At 38.5% G+C, this 21,883-nt stretch overlaps 1 protein-coding gene across 1 annotated transcript in view; it reads right to left on the bottom strand.

Annotated features, from left to right (window-relative positions):
• Window positions 1-17,319, bottom strand: part of LOC128739750 (uncharacterized) — a 30,202-nt gene extending 12,883 nt beyond the window's left edge. Inside the window, exons 1-5 of the mRNA XM_053835247.1 lie at window positions 16,937-17,319; window positions 16,708-16,876; window positions 16,495-16,641; window positions 16,300-16,431; window positions 15,858-16,200 (exon numbers count right to left, since the gene is read on the bottom strand). Of these exons, the coding sequence (XP_053691222.1) occupies window positions 15,858-16,200; window positions 16,300-16,431; window positions 16,495-16,641; window positions 16,708-16,876; window positions 16,937-17,319 (1,174 nt within the window). The remainder of the gene's footprint in view (window positions 1-15,857; window positions 16,201-16,299; window positions 16,432-16,494; window positions 16,642-16,707; window positions 16,877-16,936) is intronic.
• Window positions 17,320-21,883: the final 4,564 nt, after the last annotated feature.

Here is a 21,883-nt window from a genome sequence, read left to right as displayed (position 1 = left end):
ATTATTGCTAGAGTCGTTTTTTCCATCCTTGTTAACGACACAAAAGTGTTATTAAATGTAAAAAAGTAAAGAAAAGTAATTATTAAACGCTTATTATTACAATTGATGCGTTTTTACTTGTAGGTATTAATTTGTTAACCACAATATAAGAAATTTTTACCTGTCCGGAAATTGATTCAAAAATGTCCGGATTTTGATTCAATCAGATTGAGGTGTCCGGATTTATGAACAAGACAAGCCATTTTATTTCGCTTATTTTAATGAATTTTATTGAGTTTCTATCATTAAATTGATGTATTACTGAAAGTTCAAACTTTAAATTTGACTATAGCACAAAGCAAATATCGAAGTGGTGCGCTATTAATTTTTACGGAGCATATTAAGAATGTGACCTGCTTAAGTGTCCGGATAGTGATGCAGCACGGTATCATTCGAACCACAAAAGGTGTGCCTTTCGAATAGTCTTCATCAAAAGATTCAATTTTGCAAACAACTCCTGGAATTTCCACGTAAAGTTGAACATTTTATATAAATTCTCTACAGTTTTCACCACATCATTTCCTTGTTAGTTTTCGTTGCTAAGTTGCTACAGGCAACACCCTCTAGCCACGTCGCTGTTAAAACGGAAGAAATTAGAAAAAAAGAAGGAACATTGAAAATTTGTTTGAATGAAGCCAAGACTACTTGATCACATCATCTGTTTCTATGCAGCATGTTGTACGTCAATTGCACCATCGCATCATTAGAATGACACCAACAGTTAGTGACAAGTTGACCAAGAAGAAGAGCAAGGCAAATGAATAAAGGGCCAAACAGAATGCTGCGTCAACGCGTCCGTCAGCGTTATTCTGACAGTTTTCCCATGGGTTTACTGTCAAATTGACGCTGACGGATGCGTTAACGCTGCATTCTGTTTGGGCCTTAAGTCACGCCATAAGGAGAGCTAGAGCAGTGTTTTCCAATAAACGTTCAGCAGCATGAACTGTTTAATCAATGATATCTTCAAATGTACAACCACTAGGTTTTCCGGTATGGCTCACTACCAGAAGTGGTTCACGATTAGCTCTCGCGGGCTTTAGATCTCTATTAGTTTATTGACTTTAAATTTAAAGAATTGGGTAAGCTAGTTGTCTCTGAAGCTACCAATGTTGTTATCTAGTACACTTATTCTAAATTAATGTTTTAGAATAAGCTCTATGAATCATCAGTCAGCCTTTTCAAGGGCTATACGGGACTTCAAATTATTTCATTTATTCGCTTAACAAAATAGTTTTTTAACCAGGAAGGATTATTAAATCAAATGCAAATAAAGCAAAAGGTGATGCTATCTATCGGCTGCAGTTTCTTAGGAGTCCAAAACCCAATGAGATAAATTTTTTGAAAGGCGCTAGTACTTATTGTAAGCTAGGCAATTATCAAAAATTGGCTAATTGACCTGAAGAATATTGAGGAACCACAACGGGTGAACAGTACCGTAGGCTTTTAATGATCTGCACCAGTATTTTATTGCATCAACTTTGCTTAGTCCTACGTTAAACAAGCGGTTGAGTCTTGAAAACAAACTTCCACTTTTTTTTTCATTTTTTTTTTGCAGGCGAATAGGTATCTTGTAAGATTCCAATCTAACGGCTTCAATTAATTGGGATTACGAGTTCTTTTTTGCCCATCGTGCATCGTTAGACTAATACTGTTAACGAAAATATACCTATGTATAATCAAATTTCCTCCGCTACTCAGTAAACTGGTGATTCACTATAAGGGAAAATTTAAAGCCAAGCCAGAAAAACTGAAATCACGAGTTCCATCTTAGTAACTTTATACCCATTTTTTTGCTGATGGTTTAAAAACTAATGACCTTTTGTATTTTCTCAATATAGGACAACATGGAAAGGACACTTATAGCGTATAACAGCGATTATAATGCGATAAAAGTAAATTTACGTAAATAGATAAACTAATGAATAAGTTTTTCGAGTAATCATTTGAGCCACTAAAACCAGTTTAAAAAGTTTTGGCCGGATGTATGACTCAAAGATGATTGTTCGATTTATTATGATTGATTATGTAATGTCAGAAATCACATAAAATCTGGACTCATGTTTGATTTGATTGAAATGATCTTACAAACTTTTTTCGGCAGATATATTCGTACTCTCCACAGCTGCTGCTGATAAGTGTGTGAGCAAATTTCATTCACCTTCTAAGGGTACAGTATTATCAGTATCGCGTGCGCCATCCGCCGTTTCCATAAAAGGGAACTGATGAAATGTCTTACAATCAGTACTTACTGCTTATTGTTATTTATGGTGTGAAGCGTGTGAAACAGTATCTAACATCGTACACACTAGATTGATTGGCATATTGTTATCGCGCCACTCACTACTGGCCGATAACACAGGTTTGCCAACTCATCATTTTGGTTTCCTATTGAATTGTTGTTCTAGCATGGGATCACATCCACATGCTACCGCATTATAATCAGTGTTGATACTAAAATAAATAATTGAAAACAATTTTCATTGGTTTTTATCATAATAATGTAAACCATAGATATAAATAGGCTATTACCTGCATCATTGGCAACGTTGGTTTTCAACGCATGTTGGTCAATTCAAGGGAAATATCAATGTTCAAATCTCGGCTAGGTAAAGTCAGTAGGATCGTTGCCCTAGCCCCGCAATTGTCCTGTACTATATAAGTCGTCTGTGAACTCTGTCGATAAATAAGGGTCAAGTCTTTGAAAGACGTTTAAGCCCAAGACTTTGCTTTTGTCAATAAAATATTGAAAACTACTCTAAACCTAAATTTACCAAATGCTCTGAGCATAGACATCACAAGAGGCTTCCAAAACTTTTAGCATGAACTTACATTATGGTCCTATATAGAAATAATTAAGAATATCTGTTTATTATCTACTGAACAACTTTTTAATAATATAGTACTCGTACTGCCATGTTTTATAAACTTTTCAAAGATTTCAAATTGTGCAAAAAAATAAATCGTTTCGAATCGCAACCACATAATGTTTGTTTCGGTTAGGATTTAGTCGCATAAAGTAGGGCATTTCTCAGCATAGAAAAAACGTACAAAAAAGGAAGGGGTGTCATTTTTTAGTGTTTCGTGAACTTTAAGGAAAAAACATGAAAATTGTCAGCTGTCCGGATGAATTTTCGAACTTTTCGTGTGATACCACCCACCATTTTCTGCACAGTTTCATCTTGTTTCACCACTTTTCCATTTGAGCAGGTTTTTTGATGGTTCTGTCACATTTCTTCAGTTTTCCTTTGATAGGATATGTTGCTGCTTCGTCGTAATTGCCTATTCCCGTCCTATCCAACACATATTATTAAAAATATTACCATTTTTATGACTCACAATGCAAAACTAGTTATTTCCTAATATTTTAGTTTGTTGTCTATCATACACGATCAATCAATGTGAGCTGAGATCTATTTAAATGCTTTTTATCATTAAAGAAGTCCTACTAGCCAGCTGGCCGTTTGTCTACACCGACTAATTGTTAGAATTTGGGATACGGAACAGCTACCGGAGGAGTGGAAAGATGGGGTTATCTGCCCGATCTACAAAAAGGGCGACAAGTTGGACTGTGAGAACTATCGAGCGATCACCGTTCTCAATGCCGCTTATAAAGTGCTGTCCCAAATCATTTTCCGCCGTCTATCACCAATTGCGAATAGATTTGTGGGAACTTATCAAGCCGGCTTCGTCGAAGGTCGGTCTACAACGGATCAAATATTTACACTGCGGCAAATCCTCCAAAAGGGCCGTGAATACAGAGTTCCCACGCATCATTTATTCGTTGACTTCAAAGCTGCATATGATACCATCGACCGGAAAGAGCTATGGAAAATCATGGACGAGAACAGCTTCCCCAGGAAGCTCATCAAACTGATTAAATCTACGATGGATGGTACGCAGTGCTGTGTTCGGATTTCGGGTGGATTGTCAAGTTCATTCGAATCACACAGAGGGCTTCGTCAAGGTGATGGTCTTTCATGCCTGCTGTTCAACATAGCGCTACAAGGTGTTATGAACCGACCGGATATCAACACGCGGGGCACGATATGCAACAAATCTAGTCAATTCGTCTGCTTTGCCGATGACATGGATATTATCGGCAGAACATCTGTGGCGGTGGCTGAACAGTACACCAGACTAAAGCGCGAAGCAGAAAAGATTGGGTTAAAGGTAAATACGTCTAAAACAAAGTACATGCTGGCCAGCGGAACCGAGGCCGAACGACACCGCTTGGGCAGTAGTATATTGATCGACGGCGATGAGTTTGAGGTAGTCGATGAATTTGTCTACCTTGGCTCACTGGTAACGGCGGACAATGATACCAGCCGTGAGATTCGGAGGCGTATTATCAGCGGAAGTCGTGCTTACTATGGGCTCCACAAGCAATTGCGGTCGAGCAGACTAAGTCCCCGTACAAAGTGCACCCTGTACAAGACGCTTATTAGACCGGTTGTTCTCTACGGGCATGAAACATGGACAATGCTCGAGGAGGACCTGCGAGTGCTCGGAGTTTTCGAACGACGAGTGCTAAGAACGATCTTCGGCGGCGTACAGGAGAACGGAGTATGGAGGCGGAGGATGAACCATGAACTCGCACAGCTCTATGGCGAACCCAGTATCCAGAAGGTGGCTAAAGCTGGACGGATGCGATGGGCAGGGCATGTTGCAAGAATGCCGGACAACTGCCCTGCAAAGATGGTGTTCGCCTCAAATCCGGTAGGAACAAGACGGCCAGGAGCGCAGCGAGCAAGATGGTTAGACCAGGTGGAGCGAGATCTGGCGGAGAGTACTCGGTGTCCGAGGAATTGGAGAGCGGTAGCCCTCAACCGAGTTACATGGAGAAATTTTGTTCAACAGGCTTTGTCTTAGGACGGCAAGCCACCTAAGTAAGTACTAGCCAAATTTCCTACGTTTTTTCGTACGACGAAGAAGAAAATGTTGACTAATCGTTTTAATTTCCGTCATTAATAAATGAAAATAACTCATGCAAGGCATTGTCATTATTCTACAGCCAGGAAAACTTACCTGACCAGCAGAAATTTTGCAGAATAACATTTGTCATGCCGTCCTACACAAATACACGCGCGTTAACTTCGAAAACATTGTTGTGATTTTTAGGTTGGACGATGAAAAATTTTGATGAAATAAGAAATAAGGTCAGTTGCGTAATTTCAATAATATACTTTAATAATCGCTTTTCAGTGCTTTCAAAGTTGATGAAAATTAGAATGGCTTTACTTACTAGGACGGGAATTTGAAATAAACCCTAATTGCCCAATATCTCTCGATGGGACGAGAATCCGGACAATTTGGTGGATTGATAGTTTTTTCAATAAAATCGATCTTGTTCTCCTTATACCACTTGCCGACATCCCGGCTTTAATGGCAGCTTTCCAAGACAGTCATATTTGATGCTAAAAGTTATGACGCTCATTAAATCTGCCCTGATTTTTGAATCGGTCCTAACTGCAAATGAGAGATTCTCTTCGTGTCTTCTCTCTTAGTCTATCACGACGCTGCAAATACACTTGACGGCTTCTTTTTCGCATGATATGATTGTTAGCGTCATATGCTAGCTAATCGGTAAGAAAAATTGCATTGAAATGCTTTCATTCAACGGTACTAGACATAAGACAGGAGACACAAAGAGAATCTCTCATTTGAAGTTAGGACCTATTCAAAATTCAGACGAGAAATATTCTCGAGCAAAAACGCATCGATTCTCATGCATTTTACCAACGTGTGGGGCGTGATGACCATCATTTCTAAAAGCTATTAAACCATTATTGTATTCCATGTTTGATCTATACAATCAATATTATGTAATAAATTAAAGCTGCCCATAAACTATTTCAAACATTCTTTAAATAATTTGGACTGTTTTGTTTAACCATAAAAAGTCGTTCATTAAATGTTCGAATTCCTCTGTAGTCATTATCCGACAGAAATATGTTGATCAATGTATTTTTATCGAAAACAAATAAATACCTAGGTATGCATTTTTTATTTTGTTACAAACATTTTATCAATCACAGTATCAATTTATTATGCTTGGGCCTTTATTCATGACTAGCAAAAATTTCGTCATGACCAGTGAGGTCAATAATACGGATACAGCTCTGCTGAGTTGAATTCGATAAGCTATCACTGATTGCCAGGACGTAATGCGGGTCTTTTTTGATTCCATACGATGCTTGGTGGTGATGGTGGAGATTTTGTGGTAGGTACTGCAGACTATAGCGCGATTGATTGTGATTCGTAACATTCAACATTCTCATTGTTTCTCATGGCACCCTTGGAATGATTCATATATTGCTACAAAACTACAATGATTTTCAGCAAGAATTTTGCATGAATGGAATAAATAGCTAAAGACAATTCTATTTCATGACTTGGAAGAAACCTTTGAAGCGAATTGATTTTCGATTTGATTTCCAATGACATCAAAATTATTGTCCTAGTTCGACCCCAACGGTGCCGACAAAAGCTTGCTCACGCATCGCATTTCTATTGACTGCAAAACAGTTCCATGTGCGTCTTGGGGACACTCTCGCATCTCTTTGATACGTGATGAAAATTGAAATAAGGTGACGGTTTATCCTGCACGCTTTTCAACATCGCTCTTCAGGGGGTGATGCTAAAATCGGATATAAAATGAGAGGCTCGATTTTTAGCAAAGGTATCCAACTCCTAGGTGGCAACTTAGGCGATGTTCGAGCAGAAGGTCCTGCAAATATTTGGTGGAGTACAATCTGAAATCGGAGAGTGGCGGTGGGGATGTGGATCACGATCTACAGGCTCCGTTTGGAGAGAATCCCATCGTGCAACTGATGAAAGTCGGTAGGCTAGGATGGGCCAGACACGTAATAATAATACCGGACAACGGTTTGACGAAAACCGCCGTTCTCTTCAAGAATCAAACCACCAACAAGGAATAGAAGAACCAAAAGAGCGAGTCATCGGCCAGATCGGCAGCGACTTGCAACTTCTGGAAAATTGGCGATGATTGATCCAAGATCGAAATGAATGGAGAACACTGCTTAAAATAGTACGAGCCACCCCGGCTCAATACTCACGGTAACGAGGCTGTCTACAAACGCACAGCCTATCTGTCACAGAGTAAACATAAGAACCGTTATGAAGTTGGGCAAACCAGTTTGTTACTCGCCAGCAAAAGGATGCGACATGCGAGAGATCACCTCTTACTGCCGTAAAAATGCCGCGAGACACCGGCCTTCCAAGCGGTATTGCCACTTGAATAGATCACTAATCATGGATCTTAATTTTCAGGTTTAAACATTTGGTGATATCTCCAAAACGCCCAATCAACATCGCGCTTCGAACATGTTCTAGTTAACGGTTAGCACTTTGTAGCACTTTTTATCTCTCTCTATTTATAAATCTGTATAAAACTTAGTGGACGTAGATAGTGTGGATAAGATGAGTAATTGTCCTAATTTTGGTTAAAGTCACAGAGATGGTCGATTATAGTCAGCGTCACTTGAAATGGAATAACCTACATTAAAACATGTTTCGCCGTGAAAACCTAGATTATATTCTGGTGCTAATAAACGAGCACGTTAGTTGACTAATCACAAAAGTTGTGATAACAAATTAGTTTTGTAAACCCAGTAACGATTTGAAACTCAAGTGCAGGCGTACCCAGTGGCGGCAGCGGCATTATATTAAGAATAAGCAGCAGAACATAAGAAACACTTTGAAATTTATATTTCAAAACATGAAACGCACCATGACATTACGTTTTAACTCATAAACAACTGTGAATATTGGCAACAGTTAGTGCTGAGTCTCCCAACCATATTTTTTGTAAACGAAATTTTGGGTCGTATTAAATCCACCATCCAGTTAGGTAGCATCATTAAATAGAACAGCTGTGATGCACTGAAGCTGGAAACCACTTCCCAACCAGTGTAAACACAATTTTTACCAGAAATCTTATTTAAATTTAGGACGTCATACATGTATCGAAATCAAGCACACGTCTTGGCGATGACTTGCTGAAATTATAAACAAGAGACCAACGCAAACCGCCACGGCTGCTGATTAGACTCTAATCACACTGGTTTGAAATCAAGTTTGTCTTACTGTTTGTTGTTTGCAAAGCCGCTGTCAAATCAGTTGCCCACGAAACACCAATGACGATGGCAGACGTTGCGTGTAGTGCGATCCCAACGTGGATGAGTAAGGATTTTTTTGTGGATGTGATTGAAGCGAGCCTTAATCTGAAACCGGATGAGTTCCAAATTCAGAATCTTACGGTAAAACATGCTACGGAAGCCGGAGATAATTTTATCTCAAAACTGTACAGGGTGACCGTTGAGGTTCTCTGCTCGAATGGGTCGTCTCAACAGGTTCCGCTTATTGTGAAGACGAAGGCTGATTTTGGACAATCGGGAGCATTTGTTGATATGTTGGACGTTTTTACCAAGGAGACGGAAGTTTACACAAAGATACTTCCTGCGTTTGAACAGCTCTATCGTGATCAAGGGCAGGCTGTGAGCTTTGGTCCCAAGTGCTTGAAAAATACTAAGCAGCCTGCGAGCACATTGGTACTGGAAGATTTGCAGCAAAGACAATTCAAGATGGTCAACAGACGAGAGCAGTTAGATCAAAACCACGCCAAGGTGTTTCTGCGTAAGATTGCCCAATTTCATGCGGCTTCTGCAGTGTACCGGGAGAAAAACGGAAACTTCAGCGACATCTTCAAAGAGGGAGTCTATACGAAACAATCGGAAAAGGTTTTCCTGGAACATGCCAGAACACAACAGGAATCCAGCCTTAAAGCGGTCCAGTCGTGGCCGAACGGAGATTTCTACGCTGCATTAATGGTCTGCTGAATAATGTTGCACATCGGTGACTTCACTAATCAGATTTCTTAATTCGCACAGATCGATGGTGGATTTTCCATGTTCAGCGAGCTGATAGCGATTACGCAGCCCAACGTTGACGGGTTTAATGTGTTGAACCATGGAGACGCGTGGTGCAATAATATGATGTTTCAGTACGATAACGATAATTCCATCAAAGAGATACTGCTGGTAGGTAATTTTAACCGATAAAGATTGTTATAGAGTGTGACCAAGAAGCGTTAATATGATACCAAAATACTCGATGGCAACAGTATTAAAATAATTCTAAGAATTTAACAAGGAGTAATTCTCATTTCCAACCAATCTATACCTATAAAGAAGGATTTCTGTCTGTCTGTCTGTCTGTCTGTCTGTCTGTCTGTCTGTCTGTCTGTCTGTCTGTCTGTCTGTCCTGTGTTCCTTATAGAATCAAAAACTACTGAACCAATCGGCGTGAAAATTTGCATGTAGAGGTTTTTGGGGCCAGGAAAGGTTTTAGTGATGGTTAGAGACCCCTCCCCCCACTAAGATGGGGGGCTCCCATACAAATGAAACACAAATTTCTGCATAACTCGAGAACTAATCAAGCAAATAGAACCAAATTTGGCATGTGGGTGTTTTCGGTGACAAGAATTTATTCTAGGGTAATTTGAGACCCCTCCCCTCTTTATAAGGGGAATTATAACTCCTCTCCCCTTTAAGAGGGGGGGTTTCCATACAAATTTCCTCATAACTCGAGAACTAATCAAGCAAATGGAACCAAATTTGGCATGTGAAGGTTTTCGAGGGCAAGAAAATTTTCTATGTTGAATTAGGACCCCTCCTCACTTTAAGAGGGGGGGCTCCTGTACAAATGAAATACCAATTTCCTCATAACTCGAGAACTAATCAAGCAAATGGAACCAAATTTGGCATGTGTGTGTTTTTGGAGACAAAATTTTTTTCTATGATGAATTGGGACCCCTCCTCACTTTAAGAGGGGGGGCTCCTATACAAACGAAATACAAATTTCCTTATAACTCGAGAGCTAATCCAGCAAATGGAACCAAATTTGGCATGTAGGTGTTTTTGGAGGCAAGAATTTTTTCTATGATGAATAAGAACCTCTCCCCACTTTAGGAGGGGGGGCTCCTATACAAATGAAATACAAATTTCCTCATAACTCGAGAACTAATCAAGCAAATAGAACCAAATTTGGCATGTGGGTGTTTTCGGTGACAAGAATTTATTCTATGGTAAATTGAGACCCCTCCCTCTTTATAAGGGGAATTGTAACTCCTCTCCCCTTTAAGAGGGGGGGCTTCCATACAAATTTCCTCATAACTCGAGAACTAATCAAGCAAATGCAACCAAATTTGGCATGTGAAGGTTTTCGAGGGCAAGAAAATTTTCTACGGTGAATTAGGACCCCTCCCCACTCTAAGAGGGGGGGCTCCTGTACAAATGAAATACAAATTTCCTCCTAACTCGAGAACTAATCAAGCAAATAGAACAACATTTGGCATGTGGGTGTTTTTTTTGGTGACAAGAATTTATTCTATGGTGAATTGAGACCCCTCCCCTCTTTATAAGAGGAATTATAACTCCTCTCCCCTTTAAGAGGGGGGGCTTCCACACAAATTTCCTCATAATTCGAGAACCAATCGAGCAAATGCAACCAAATTTGGCATGTGAAGGTTTTCGAGAGCAAGAAAATTTTCTATGGTGAATTAGGACCCCTCCCCACTTTAAGAGGAGGGGCTCCTGTACAAATGAAATACAAATTATAACTCGAGAACTAATCAAGCGAATTGAACCAAATTTGGCATGTGTGTGTTTTTGGAGACAATTTTTTTTTCAATGATGAATAGGGACCCCTCCCCACTTTAGGAGGGGGGGGGTCCTATACAAACTAAATACAAATTTCCTCATAACTCGAGAACTAATCCAGCAAATGGAACCAAATTTGGCGTGTAGGTGTTTTTGGAGGCAAGAATTTTTTCTGTGATGAATTAGGACCTCTTCCCACATTAGGAGGGGGGGCTCCAATACAAATGAAATACAAATTTCCCCATAACTCGAGAACTAATCATGCAAATAGAACCAAATTCGGCATGTGGAGGTTTTTGGAGGCAAAAATATTTTCTACGGTTAATTAGGATCCTTCCACACTTCAAGAGTGGGGGCTTCTACACAAATGAAATACAAATTTCCTCATAATTCGAGAACTAATCAAGCAAATGGAACCATATTTGGCATGTGGGTGTTTTTGGAGGCAACCATTTTTGCCATGATGAATTAGGACTTCTTACCTTTTTAGGAGGGGGGGGGGCTCCCATTCAAACAAAATACAAATTTGCTCATAACTTTAGAACTAATCAAGCAAATGGAACCAAATTTGGCATGTGAGAGTTTTAGATGGCAGAATTTTTTTTCTGTGGTGTATTACGACCCCTTTCCCTTTTAAGAGGGTGGGCTCCCATACAAATGAAATACAAATTTCCTTATAATTTGAGTACTAATCAAGCAAATGGAACCAAATTTAGCATGTAGGAGATTTTTGAGTCTTGAATTTATTTTATGATAGTTAGAGACCTCTCACCCCTGTGGTAGGGGGATATGGACTCTCATACAAATAAAACAGAAATTTTTGCGAAACTCAAAAACTAATCCAACTCGAGAAATTCGAGACTCTTCCAAAAACATTAATCAATAACAAGACCACAAAAACTATCTATAGTAACACTAGATCATTCAGGACGAGACGGTCGCGAGTGTTGCCGGTGACCCGCCGTCGGAAGCGCCGCCCACTGGGGGGCTTGCAAAACTCGAGATAGTGACAAAGATCATCCAAAATTCATGATTTATGTACAACACAGGTTAATTTGTGGCAATACGAAGTTTGTCGGGTCAGCTAGTTAAGTATAAAAGTTCCAATATTGGAAGACCTCGTGGCCCGGTTTCAGCGATGTAATCTAAACCATTACTCAATTTCATTACACTAACGCTTCAAACTATGTCAGATTTTAACATCACTAATAAATAAATTGTTTGCTTCCAGCTGGACTATCAGGTGGGAGTCTGGTCATCACCGGCAATCGATTTACTCTACTTCATCATGTCCTCGGTGAAAGGAGTGGACCGGCTACCTCAAATGGACAATATGATTTACTTCTACTATCAAAACCTCGTGGCAAACTTGAAACTCCTAGGATTTTTCGGACAAATTCCTACCCTCAAAGAATTGCACCTGGATGTGATCGACCGTATGGTTTACGGATTCGCCACCAGCATGGGACTGCTACCGATTTGTTTGATGGAAAAAACCGAAGATGCCTCGATCGATATGCTAATGTCTGCCGAGGACGCGGGACGCGCGTTCCGGGATAAAATGATGGGAAACCCTGCTTATGCTAAGCAAATGGAAGAACTTATGCCGTTCTTCTACGAACACGGTGTGTTCGATTTACGGCATAGTGGATTTCAGACTCCGAGTGGCGTTGAAAGTGATTTTCTAATGCTACCTGGCTGGATGCGAAAAGAATTTTTCCACGACATTGTCGAGAAAAAGCTTCTTCTTGGTAAAGAACAGTTCAGCATTCGAAACATTAAAGTGGAAATGGCTACCAAAAAAGGAGAAAACTATGGCTCAACTATGTACCGAGCGATTTTGAAAGTAGAAAACAAAGCAACTACTTCTATTGATACATTTTCCGTCATCATTAAGACACGCCCAGACGGATTGGCTGCCGATTTCTGTCAAGAGATGTCGCCATTCAGCAAAGAAATAGATATGTTTACCAGGCTGATTCCAGCTTTCGAGAACTTGTACAAACAGAAAGGGGTTCAGGTTAAAATTGGACCACGTTGCTACAAAACGTGCCAATCCGTCCCCAGTGACATTATAGTACTGGAAGACCTTTGCAGTGCCAATTTCGAGCTGACGCGTGGACAAGCTGGATTGAAAAAGGACCAGGTAGAGGAAACTCTCGATAAACTAGCACAGTTCCATGCCGCATCCGCGGTGCATAAGGAATTACAGGGCGACTATTCTAGCACATACAAAGAAGGATTATACAATCGAAAAAATCTGCCCGTGATGGAGGGCATGTTTTACCCAGCCTACGATGCATGTTTGGAAGGCCTTAAATCATTCCCTTTCGCGAAGGATTACATCGATACTTTACGCGAGCTGCGGCCAGTGGCATTCAGTAGAACGTTAGAAACGCTCGTTGTTGATCCAAGTGGTTTCAATGTCCTCAATCACGGTGACTTGTGGATGAACAACCTTATGTTCAGACGCAACAGTGATACCAATCGTACCGAAGGAATACTTCTCGATTTCCAAGTGTGCTTCTACGGCTCTCCGATGCTCGACTTGAACTTCCTTCTTTTCAGCTCAGTTGAGAAGGACATAAAGCTTTCCAAATTGAACCATTTCATTCGCTTCTACCATGAAAAGTTGATATCCTATTTGACGTTGCTTGAATATGGCAAGCGGCTTCCTACCTTGAAACAGCTGCAGATTGATTTCTACGATCGTTTAGTCTACGGTTCGCTATTACAAGCCGAAATAAAATATACTGTATCCACTAACAATTTCAATCTATTTGCAGGTGCTGCTACCATATTTGGTATTGGAGCCCTTGTGCTGATGGGACCATCCGAGGATTCAAGCTTCGAAATATTTCATCAGGACAATGAAGCGGCAAAACGATTTCGAAAAACTCTCTATACCAATGAGCGTTACATTAGTACAATGGAAAGTCTACTGCCATATCTAGCCAAAAAAGGTGCTTTCGATTTAGGTGCGGAATTGTGCAGTGTTGCAAGGAAGAAGGCTTAAACGATTGAGATTTTTGTTAAGTGGTAATGGCTTTGTTATATTTTCAGTATTAGAAATGTTTTAAAATAGAAATTTATCGGGTACTAGAAAATTATCTCCAATTTTATATTTGACTAGCTGAGTGTCCGATTTTGTTCGGGCCGACTTTCTAATTGCCCACAATCTGCATCCACTGGTACATTATATTCGATCGCCTAATGCAAAAAAAAACAAAACTATCCTAGTTTTCTGGTACGAACCTTCTGGTGACGAACACAGTTTGAACGATGGCACGTCGAAAAGATTTGAGTGAGTAATTTTCGTTGAAATGGGGCTACTACTGACGCGAGGTCTTCGAATATTAGAACTTTTGTACTTGATTGATGGAAAATGGTTGAAAACAGAGAACTAAAGGTTTACAATTCTGATGTAATGTCCAAATCCAAGATGGCCGCCGATTTTTTTCACTTCATTTGAAAGCCCTATTATTCCTCTTTACAAAATCGCGTCGTTTGTAGTTTATTTCATAGCAAATTTTGGAAACAATACATAATGATTATTTGGCAAGTGTGAACCTTATTACAGATAACTGGTTATTTTTTTATTTAATACCAATGCACACCTAAATTTATAAACGTTTCTTGTAGTATTTCTTCTCAGGTTTCCAACGGTGATATTAAAATGAAAATCGGTTGAGGGGCTCATGGTGAAAACGACGATTGTTTGATAAAATTCAATATGGCGACCAAATCCAAGATGGCCGCCAACAAATTTTTAACTCCATTTGAATGCCCTGCTCTTCTTTACAGAACTATGCCATTTGTTAGTTGTTTTATTGCAAATTTAAAAAGTACCATATGATATAGATCTCAAAGTTTGGTAATAATTTTACATTTTTTTTTAAATGTCGAGCCCCTTGGTGAACGAGGAGTCCACTATAACGAGGTATTGAAAGTGTAACTCTTATTTTTTAACCATTTTCAACCAATGAAGTACAAAAGTTATAATATTTAGAAACCTCGTGTCAGTAGTGGTTCTGTTTCAACGAGAATTTTTACGTATGTTTCATCGTCCATTAAAATGCATGTTTTGTACTTGGTCAACACTTGCTCGTACAGCTTCCTAAAATAAAGCAAAGCCGTGGGTTAAACCGTCATTCTCCCTTTACCCTTCTTTATCGACAGACTTCGCAACCGACTGTTTAGAGTACAGGAAAATTACGGGGCCAGTGTAACGATACTACTGACTCTATCTAGCAAGTACCGCTTAACCGAGATTCGAACATACGAATTACGAATACGAATACGAATGCGAATGGCTTGTTAAACCAACATCGTACCTCGAAGCTAACTGGGCAGTTACAGCTTCCTAGTACGGGTTTTAGCAACCAGGTCTTCTTTCAGCGCCATGTTGGGGTGCTTTCTGGTACGATACGATTCAACGTAAGGGTCTCCCGGTAATGTTTAAGTACTGTATTTCCATTCGATTTTCGAAATTTCAGGAATTTTGCGATCTTTCCTCCTGGCCACGCCGGGTTCTCAATGTGAGTGTGCAGAATGTTTTTTCGCCTTTCGCGTTCCATCGTCGGTAACTTTTGAATGTGTCCTTCAATTTTGGTGAAATTTTTATTGCTGAGTAAACATCCATCCGGATCAAAACGCTGCCAATAGTTTCTTGATGTGACAACTAGGGGCGCTGCAGTGAATAAAAGTGACCCAATTCTAACTGAAACACACTTAATCCTGTACTCTGGCAGCCGGCTGCGAAGTCTATCGACAAAAAAGGATCAAGTCACAGAACAGAAGCCCATCTATGATATTGGCAAAGGAAGATACATTTTCTAGCTACAAAACATTTAACGCGTAACATCCTTGAATACGCCACCATCCAATAAGTCCAATAAGTTGATCGATTCGGATTCGAACGAAAACACGATCAGAAATAATTTAGCGTTTCCAGTTATACATGGGCCTTTTAAAAAACCAAGATTAAAGACTCTTTTCATTCTCAAACAATTCCGGCTTCTTATAAAATATCGAAAAGTTTTTTGTTCATTTAATCACCTCCTAAAGACTGCGGTAATCGTAAAAATCCTCTCTCCACCATAAACGGAACCAGCTTTTCCAATGTTCGGACGTAATTACTGTTGGAATAAACCGTCTTCCTATACTCTACCGCATCTGGCTCTTCCGATGTTATCAAATCCATTTTCACTTCAGAGCCTTGCATAGCCAACATGAACGCCAAAGCTTCCATTGCCAGTATGCATGCCAGAAGTCCATGCTCAGTTATATCTTTTTCCAACACCTGTAGAGATGGTGCATCTGTTTTGGCACCCATCTGTTGCAACGATTGAACCAAATGACAGTGGTAGTGCTTGACAAGATGATCAAACATTTCAGTGCGAACCTCGACGGCTGCGGAAGTAATGATGAAGTAGATCAAATCAAATGACGGTGTTCCATAAAATGCGATTTGGTAATCAACCTAGAATAAATTTTCAAATCAGACGTCTGCTTCCAAAACTACAAAACTTTTACTGTAAATTACATAAACCGCTTTTTTTCAAAGGTATTGCTTACATACCATTAGAACGTTATTTCCGCAGAATTGAAGATTGTTAATCCAACAATCTCCATGGTTTAATACATTGAATTTCGCGGGATCGTATTGGAGCAATTTACAGCAAGCAGAATACATTTTACCTTCCCAGAGACGCTAAACAAAAATGGTCAATTACATAAATCTTATTCATAGACTCAATTGGATGATTATTCTAACCAGCGTGTTCAGCACATGCTCGGGAAACCGCATTTCTTCTAGAGTCCACACGAATGATTTGTAGAGTTGGGAGTAATATTCTTCAAATTGGTCCACCAGCCGGTCTGCAAACATCCCGTCCTTGAAATTATCCGAATATGTACCATTCTGTAACGTATTAATGGTTCAAAACTTCAAAACTATTTACAATTTATTTTGTATAAATATTATTACCTGTTCATAGTGTACAACGGAGGCTGCATGGAATTTTGCCAGCTTTTGCAGAACCTGCTCGCATTCTGTAACATTCAAACCACTACCACAATCTTTCATGCTAAAACCAAGGGTTTTCAGATCCTCCATGACCAGCACAGTGTACCGCGATGATGTCGATTTGAACAATCTGAATATATTAAAAGTTTAATAACTGTACTTAAATATACTCGTTCTGGCATGTTCAAACCTGGGACCAAATTTTTCTTTATCGTCCAGGCACAGCTGTTCGAAGGCAGGTAAAATCTTAGAATAGACATCAATCTCTTTGGGAAAAGCTATCAAATCATCCACCATTTCGCCACCAAAAACCATATCTGACTTTTCCTTCACTACGTAACTCAGAACTTTCCGCTGTCTAGTTTCACTTCCGATATCAACGGTGATAGTAACTCGGTGCGTTAACGACATGTAGCCTACAATTTTCGAAGCAACGTTTGCAACCTTTAGATCTATGATCTGAAAGTATTCCGGCGGAATTTGCAAATCCGCGGCAACAACGTCCAAGAAAAATGTCCCGTTCTTCCAACCGGCGTCCGCTGCACGCGATGCTATTTCACAATCCGTCGACATCGTGACGCTGCGAGGTGAGTGCGTGTATGCGCGCTTATTTCAAATTGAACCGTACTGACTAAAGAAAAGAATGTGACTGAGCATACCCCATGCCGTATATATATGACAGGAGAAGATTAAGTTTGTCGTGCCAAATAAGATATATTCGACCCGATAACAAAGAGCGTAGAGGAATATATTTTCTACATTCTACATTTTGCGAGATGTAGGGTAGATGCTCCAGTAATGGAGGGATTATGTCGGGGGATAGTGTGTAAAGACAATTTGAACGCTCAATTTATCAGTTTCCAATTGAACTACATGATAATATGATGCACCATAGTGTTGGCTTTGAATACATACCAAAATTATACCATTCTGCTGGTTATTATATCTCAAATATTGCTTTTTCTGACATTAGTATGTGCTCCTAAAGTAGTGGTAATGTTCCTATAATAGTGGAAAATTTGCCTATAATAGTGGAATGTTGTTTACTGCCTTAGCAACGCTTGCAATGAGCATGGCAGCAGGTGGATAACAACGTAGGCTTGTTAAAATGCTATGGATTGTTACGAATTTCTTAAGCAATTGCACTCTATTGGACTGCTGAAAAGGAATTTGTAATTTTTGCACCAACATCTTGAATTTTAGCTGTGTATCTTAGATAAAGCTGTTAACAAATATATATTTAACAATGGAAAACGGAAATTATCTCGAAATCCGCCAAAATCATGGTATATTTCGAGTTTCCACCACTACTGGTACTACCACAACTACTGGAGCATCTACCCTATATTGTTAATCAAACAAAAAATTTTGGATGTAAGCAAAAAATTATTATTGTGTACTATAACTTGTTTAATTTTTATAGTAAACAAAATACATTTATTTTAATAAATTGAAATTCCATATGATAATCGTGTCGTTGTACAGCATTTATTCTCTCTTTATTAAAACGCATTGCTCGGGTAGCCTAGCAGATAACAAACATTGAATATATGTGCAAATCATACTTCAGCAGTGTCGAGTGAAACAAATCAACGAATCATATCAGCTGCTAAAATAATATCACTATAAGCCAGGCTTGTTATTTTCTCGCACTTTTTAAACAAAAAGCCAACTTTCGACTTGTGCAATTGATTTGAATAGCTTCAACATACTTGATAAAGTCCCCTATGTAAAGAGTAAACGGTGGTCTGCATTGATACACGTTCACGCATGGACGTTGTGCACTTTGGGTGAGAAATTTCCGAATTTTCTCTCGGTAACCACGGAAACAGGTGCAAAACAAATCAAATAGTTGATCGATAATATCGATATTTTTTTCTCTACCGATAATTACACAGGTCTGCATAAAAAAAACTGCATAGGATTTTTCAACTGATTCTTATAGATTTTTGTCCCCTGAATTCAGAAAAAATAATAAAAATTGTCCATCACGTCACGTTTTCATGTAATACTTGTCGAAAAATCTTAAAAGTTGGTCTTAGACATAAAGCAGCAGAAATATCCCAGATGTAAATTATATTAAAAAATTGATTTTTACATCAGAATTGTATTTATTAATGTAAACCCTTCCATGTTTTGGAAGAAAATCATACACGATGGAGAAACTATGGAGAGTATTATTTTAAAGCAAATTTGGTGCTCTCAAATACATCCACCTGCGCTCAGTTGACTGTACTGCCTTATAGAAGCAAATTTGATAAAATCATGTATGAAAGATTTGTAGAACTGAATGCAATCCACAATCTTTCTGAATTGAGTACTCCATTACTTTCGTATTTACGTGGTAATATTATTGCAACTTTATCCTTAGCTCAAACAAACGTTCTATTTATAAAACAAGGCTTAAAGGCCGTCTTTTTTATAAATGGAAAAAATAATGCACTACTCTATTCAACAAAATTGTAGATTATATTCAGCTTCTTACATATCTTTTACAGATTTTGCTTCTGTGTGGCACAGCAGTTGAATTTGCATAAGTGAGCGTACCTGAGTACATTAACCCAGTGTTGAAGGGCAAAAAAAAGAGTAAATATAAAAATTACAGTCCAGTAGTACTTTTCCTGTATTTATTAAGTAAAACTTTACTGAAATAACAGAAAAAGATTTTATTTAGGTTTTTTAATGCGAATCTGTGATAATAAGTTTTCCATCTAATTTGTGACTTTTCCATATAAGAAGCATAATTTGCAAAAAATCTGTACGTGATGGAGAAAAACGGAAATCAGTTTTGGATTCGGCACCCCAAAAAACATATGATTCATCTAAAATATCTCATGCATCTGAAATTTTTTTTATTTTTGCAGAACTGTGTTATATAAACATTTAAATAGAATAATGATTTTTGTAAAAAAAATGAATTATGCAAAAATATGAAATAAACGTCTATGTTTAGGTCACGGCGGTTTGCTTCAATCGTTGTAAATAGTAAAAGTAAAACATAATTCTAATGTTCACTATTTTTGTAAATACACATTGTAACCGTTGGCGGAACTGTGTTATCTGACTCATAACGCACCCCTATTTCCGAAATTCTAAAATCTCTCATGCTTTTATTTTTGGAGTAAACTGTAAACATGTAATTTCTTATGTTAAATAGCTAATATTTGTATGCTCTATCACTGAGCATACTTTGTATGTCAGGTAACACAGTAGCGCTCATTTATAGGGTGCTATAGCCATAAATAATAGTCATGCCGTATACCAGTTATATCATCTGTGCTTGAGAAATTAAATTGTGCTTGAGAAAATTCAACAAAACTTTTCAAAGACGAAATAAACTAATTTACTATTCGTCAAGCGCACGTTTGTCTACAGTTTGTGTCCCCACCCAGGTTACCAATACGCTATACCAATGTTGTTCAAATGCTAGTCAATAAGCATTTAAGTTACCTCAAATGCTACTTAAAAGCTATTTTGGCGAAATACATGGCTACTTTACTGCTAATCCTCTTATAGTGCTAAAATACTTATTTGCAGCTGATTACCGGCAAGAAGAATTTGAACAGAATTTTGGATGCCAATTTAATGCAGTTAGCTTATTGGTTACCTGGGCAGTCATCTTCGAGGTACTGTAGTATCGTAGAATAACTATATTTTCTTAATCTAGTAGAGTCTATGTCTACCGACTTAATGAATTCAAGATTATTAGGTACGATTGTGATTAGCGTGAATTGCAGATGCTATTTGGGTACAGTACAATTAGCGACGAGAATCAATGGCACATTAGGTAAGAATAATCTCGAGAACAATTTATTAATTTAATACGCCTCAATGCGAGAAATTTGAATGAACCTGAGAATGAACACAGGAGTGTGAAAGAACTAGTTTGCTTCAAAAAGTTGCTTGAATGCAGGAATTAAACTTCTGAAATCTGAATTGGAAAAAGTAAATTAAGTTCTGGCATAACGAGAAGAAAAGAAATCAGTTTTAGTCAAATTGAATTCCCAAAAGATCAACCAAACAACCTGAGTATTTAAAGCATGTTTAAAAAAGGGAAAGTAGATGTTATACCATGGAATAACTATACCCAGTAAACAATTTGATTTGTATATTTTGATTGCAACTGAGAAATAAGAAATCATATCTGAAAGAAAAAGTTATATTTCATACCACATAAGACATATATGTATCAAATTGGAAGCAATATAGGTGCGTTAATATTGACAACCATTTGTAATTCTATCTTGAGTAGTTTTTAGAAGACGCAACTTAATACTCCAGAATATATGATAAAGATATAAGTTAATATTTCAATCATCTATAGAGTAGGGCGGGGCATAAGTGCGATGTTTGAAGTTGTCATCAATTTTCATGAGATATAAAGAAGGACAACAACATAATATATTTTATAGTAATGCAGTAACTTAATGTCTTCACATTCAACTATAAATCATCTGCGGTAATAGTGTTTTGCAAAATAAAGTCTTCTTTCTTCTGATCAAGTGCAGATTCGCACTTTTACCCCACCAGCGGGGCAAAAGTTCGAAGCTAGAATCCATGAAATTATCCCAGCAGTAGCTAACAAAACCACATTATCTTCAATCTGCGTTATGTTTTGGTAAGGAATATTCTCAATTTGAACCTTTTCTATTTTGCGCTGGTGTATTGCAGCCTCCCTTAGATCGAAACTTTTCCAAACCTTTGTGTTTTGTTTCATCAGCGGAAACACATTGTTTTTCTTCGGCCAACATCTGTAGAGCACACAGTTTTCTGCAGATCTTTCATTTCTAGTATCTGTAATATAGTGCCTAAAGCTGTATATAATTAGCTATTCATTTTTGCCTCGTCCATGAATCGTACTTTTACCCCGTCCGTGAATCGAACTTTTACCCCGCTAGGTGCTTGACGGGGTTAGACAAAATTACGGAAAAGCGAAATATATTTTATAAATTATTTTCGCCGTATTTTCAAAACAGATATTTACTCGGAATCTGCACCGATAAATCACTGAATCGCACTTTTACCCGCATCGCACTTTTACCCCTCCTTACTCTACTGCTTTATAAATCAGTCATGAGTTGTATATGAGGTATGAGGACACGCACGACTGCATTTTACATTAACATTATACAATTCC

The sequence above is a fragment of the Sabethes cyaneus genome, chromosome 3 (assembly GCF_943734655.1).
Source record: "Sabethes cyaneus chromosome 3, idSabCyanKW18_F2, whole genome shotgun sequence".
Lineage (NCBI taxonomy): Eukaryota > Metazoa > Arthropoda > Insecta > Diptera > Culicidae > Sabethes > Sabethes cyaneus.
Note: the sequence above shows the minus strand (reverse complement) of the source record. Positions and strands in the feature narration are given on the sequence as shown.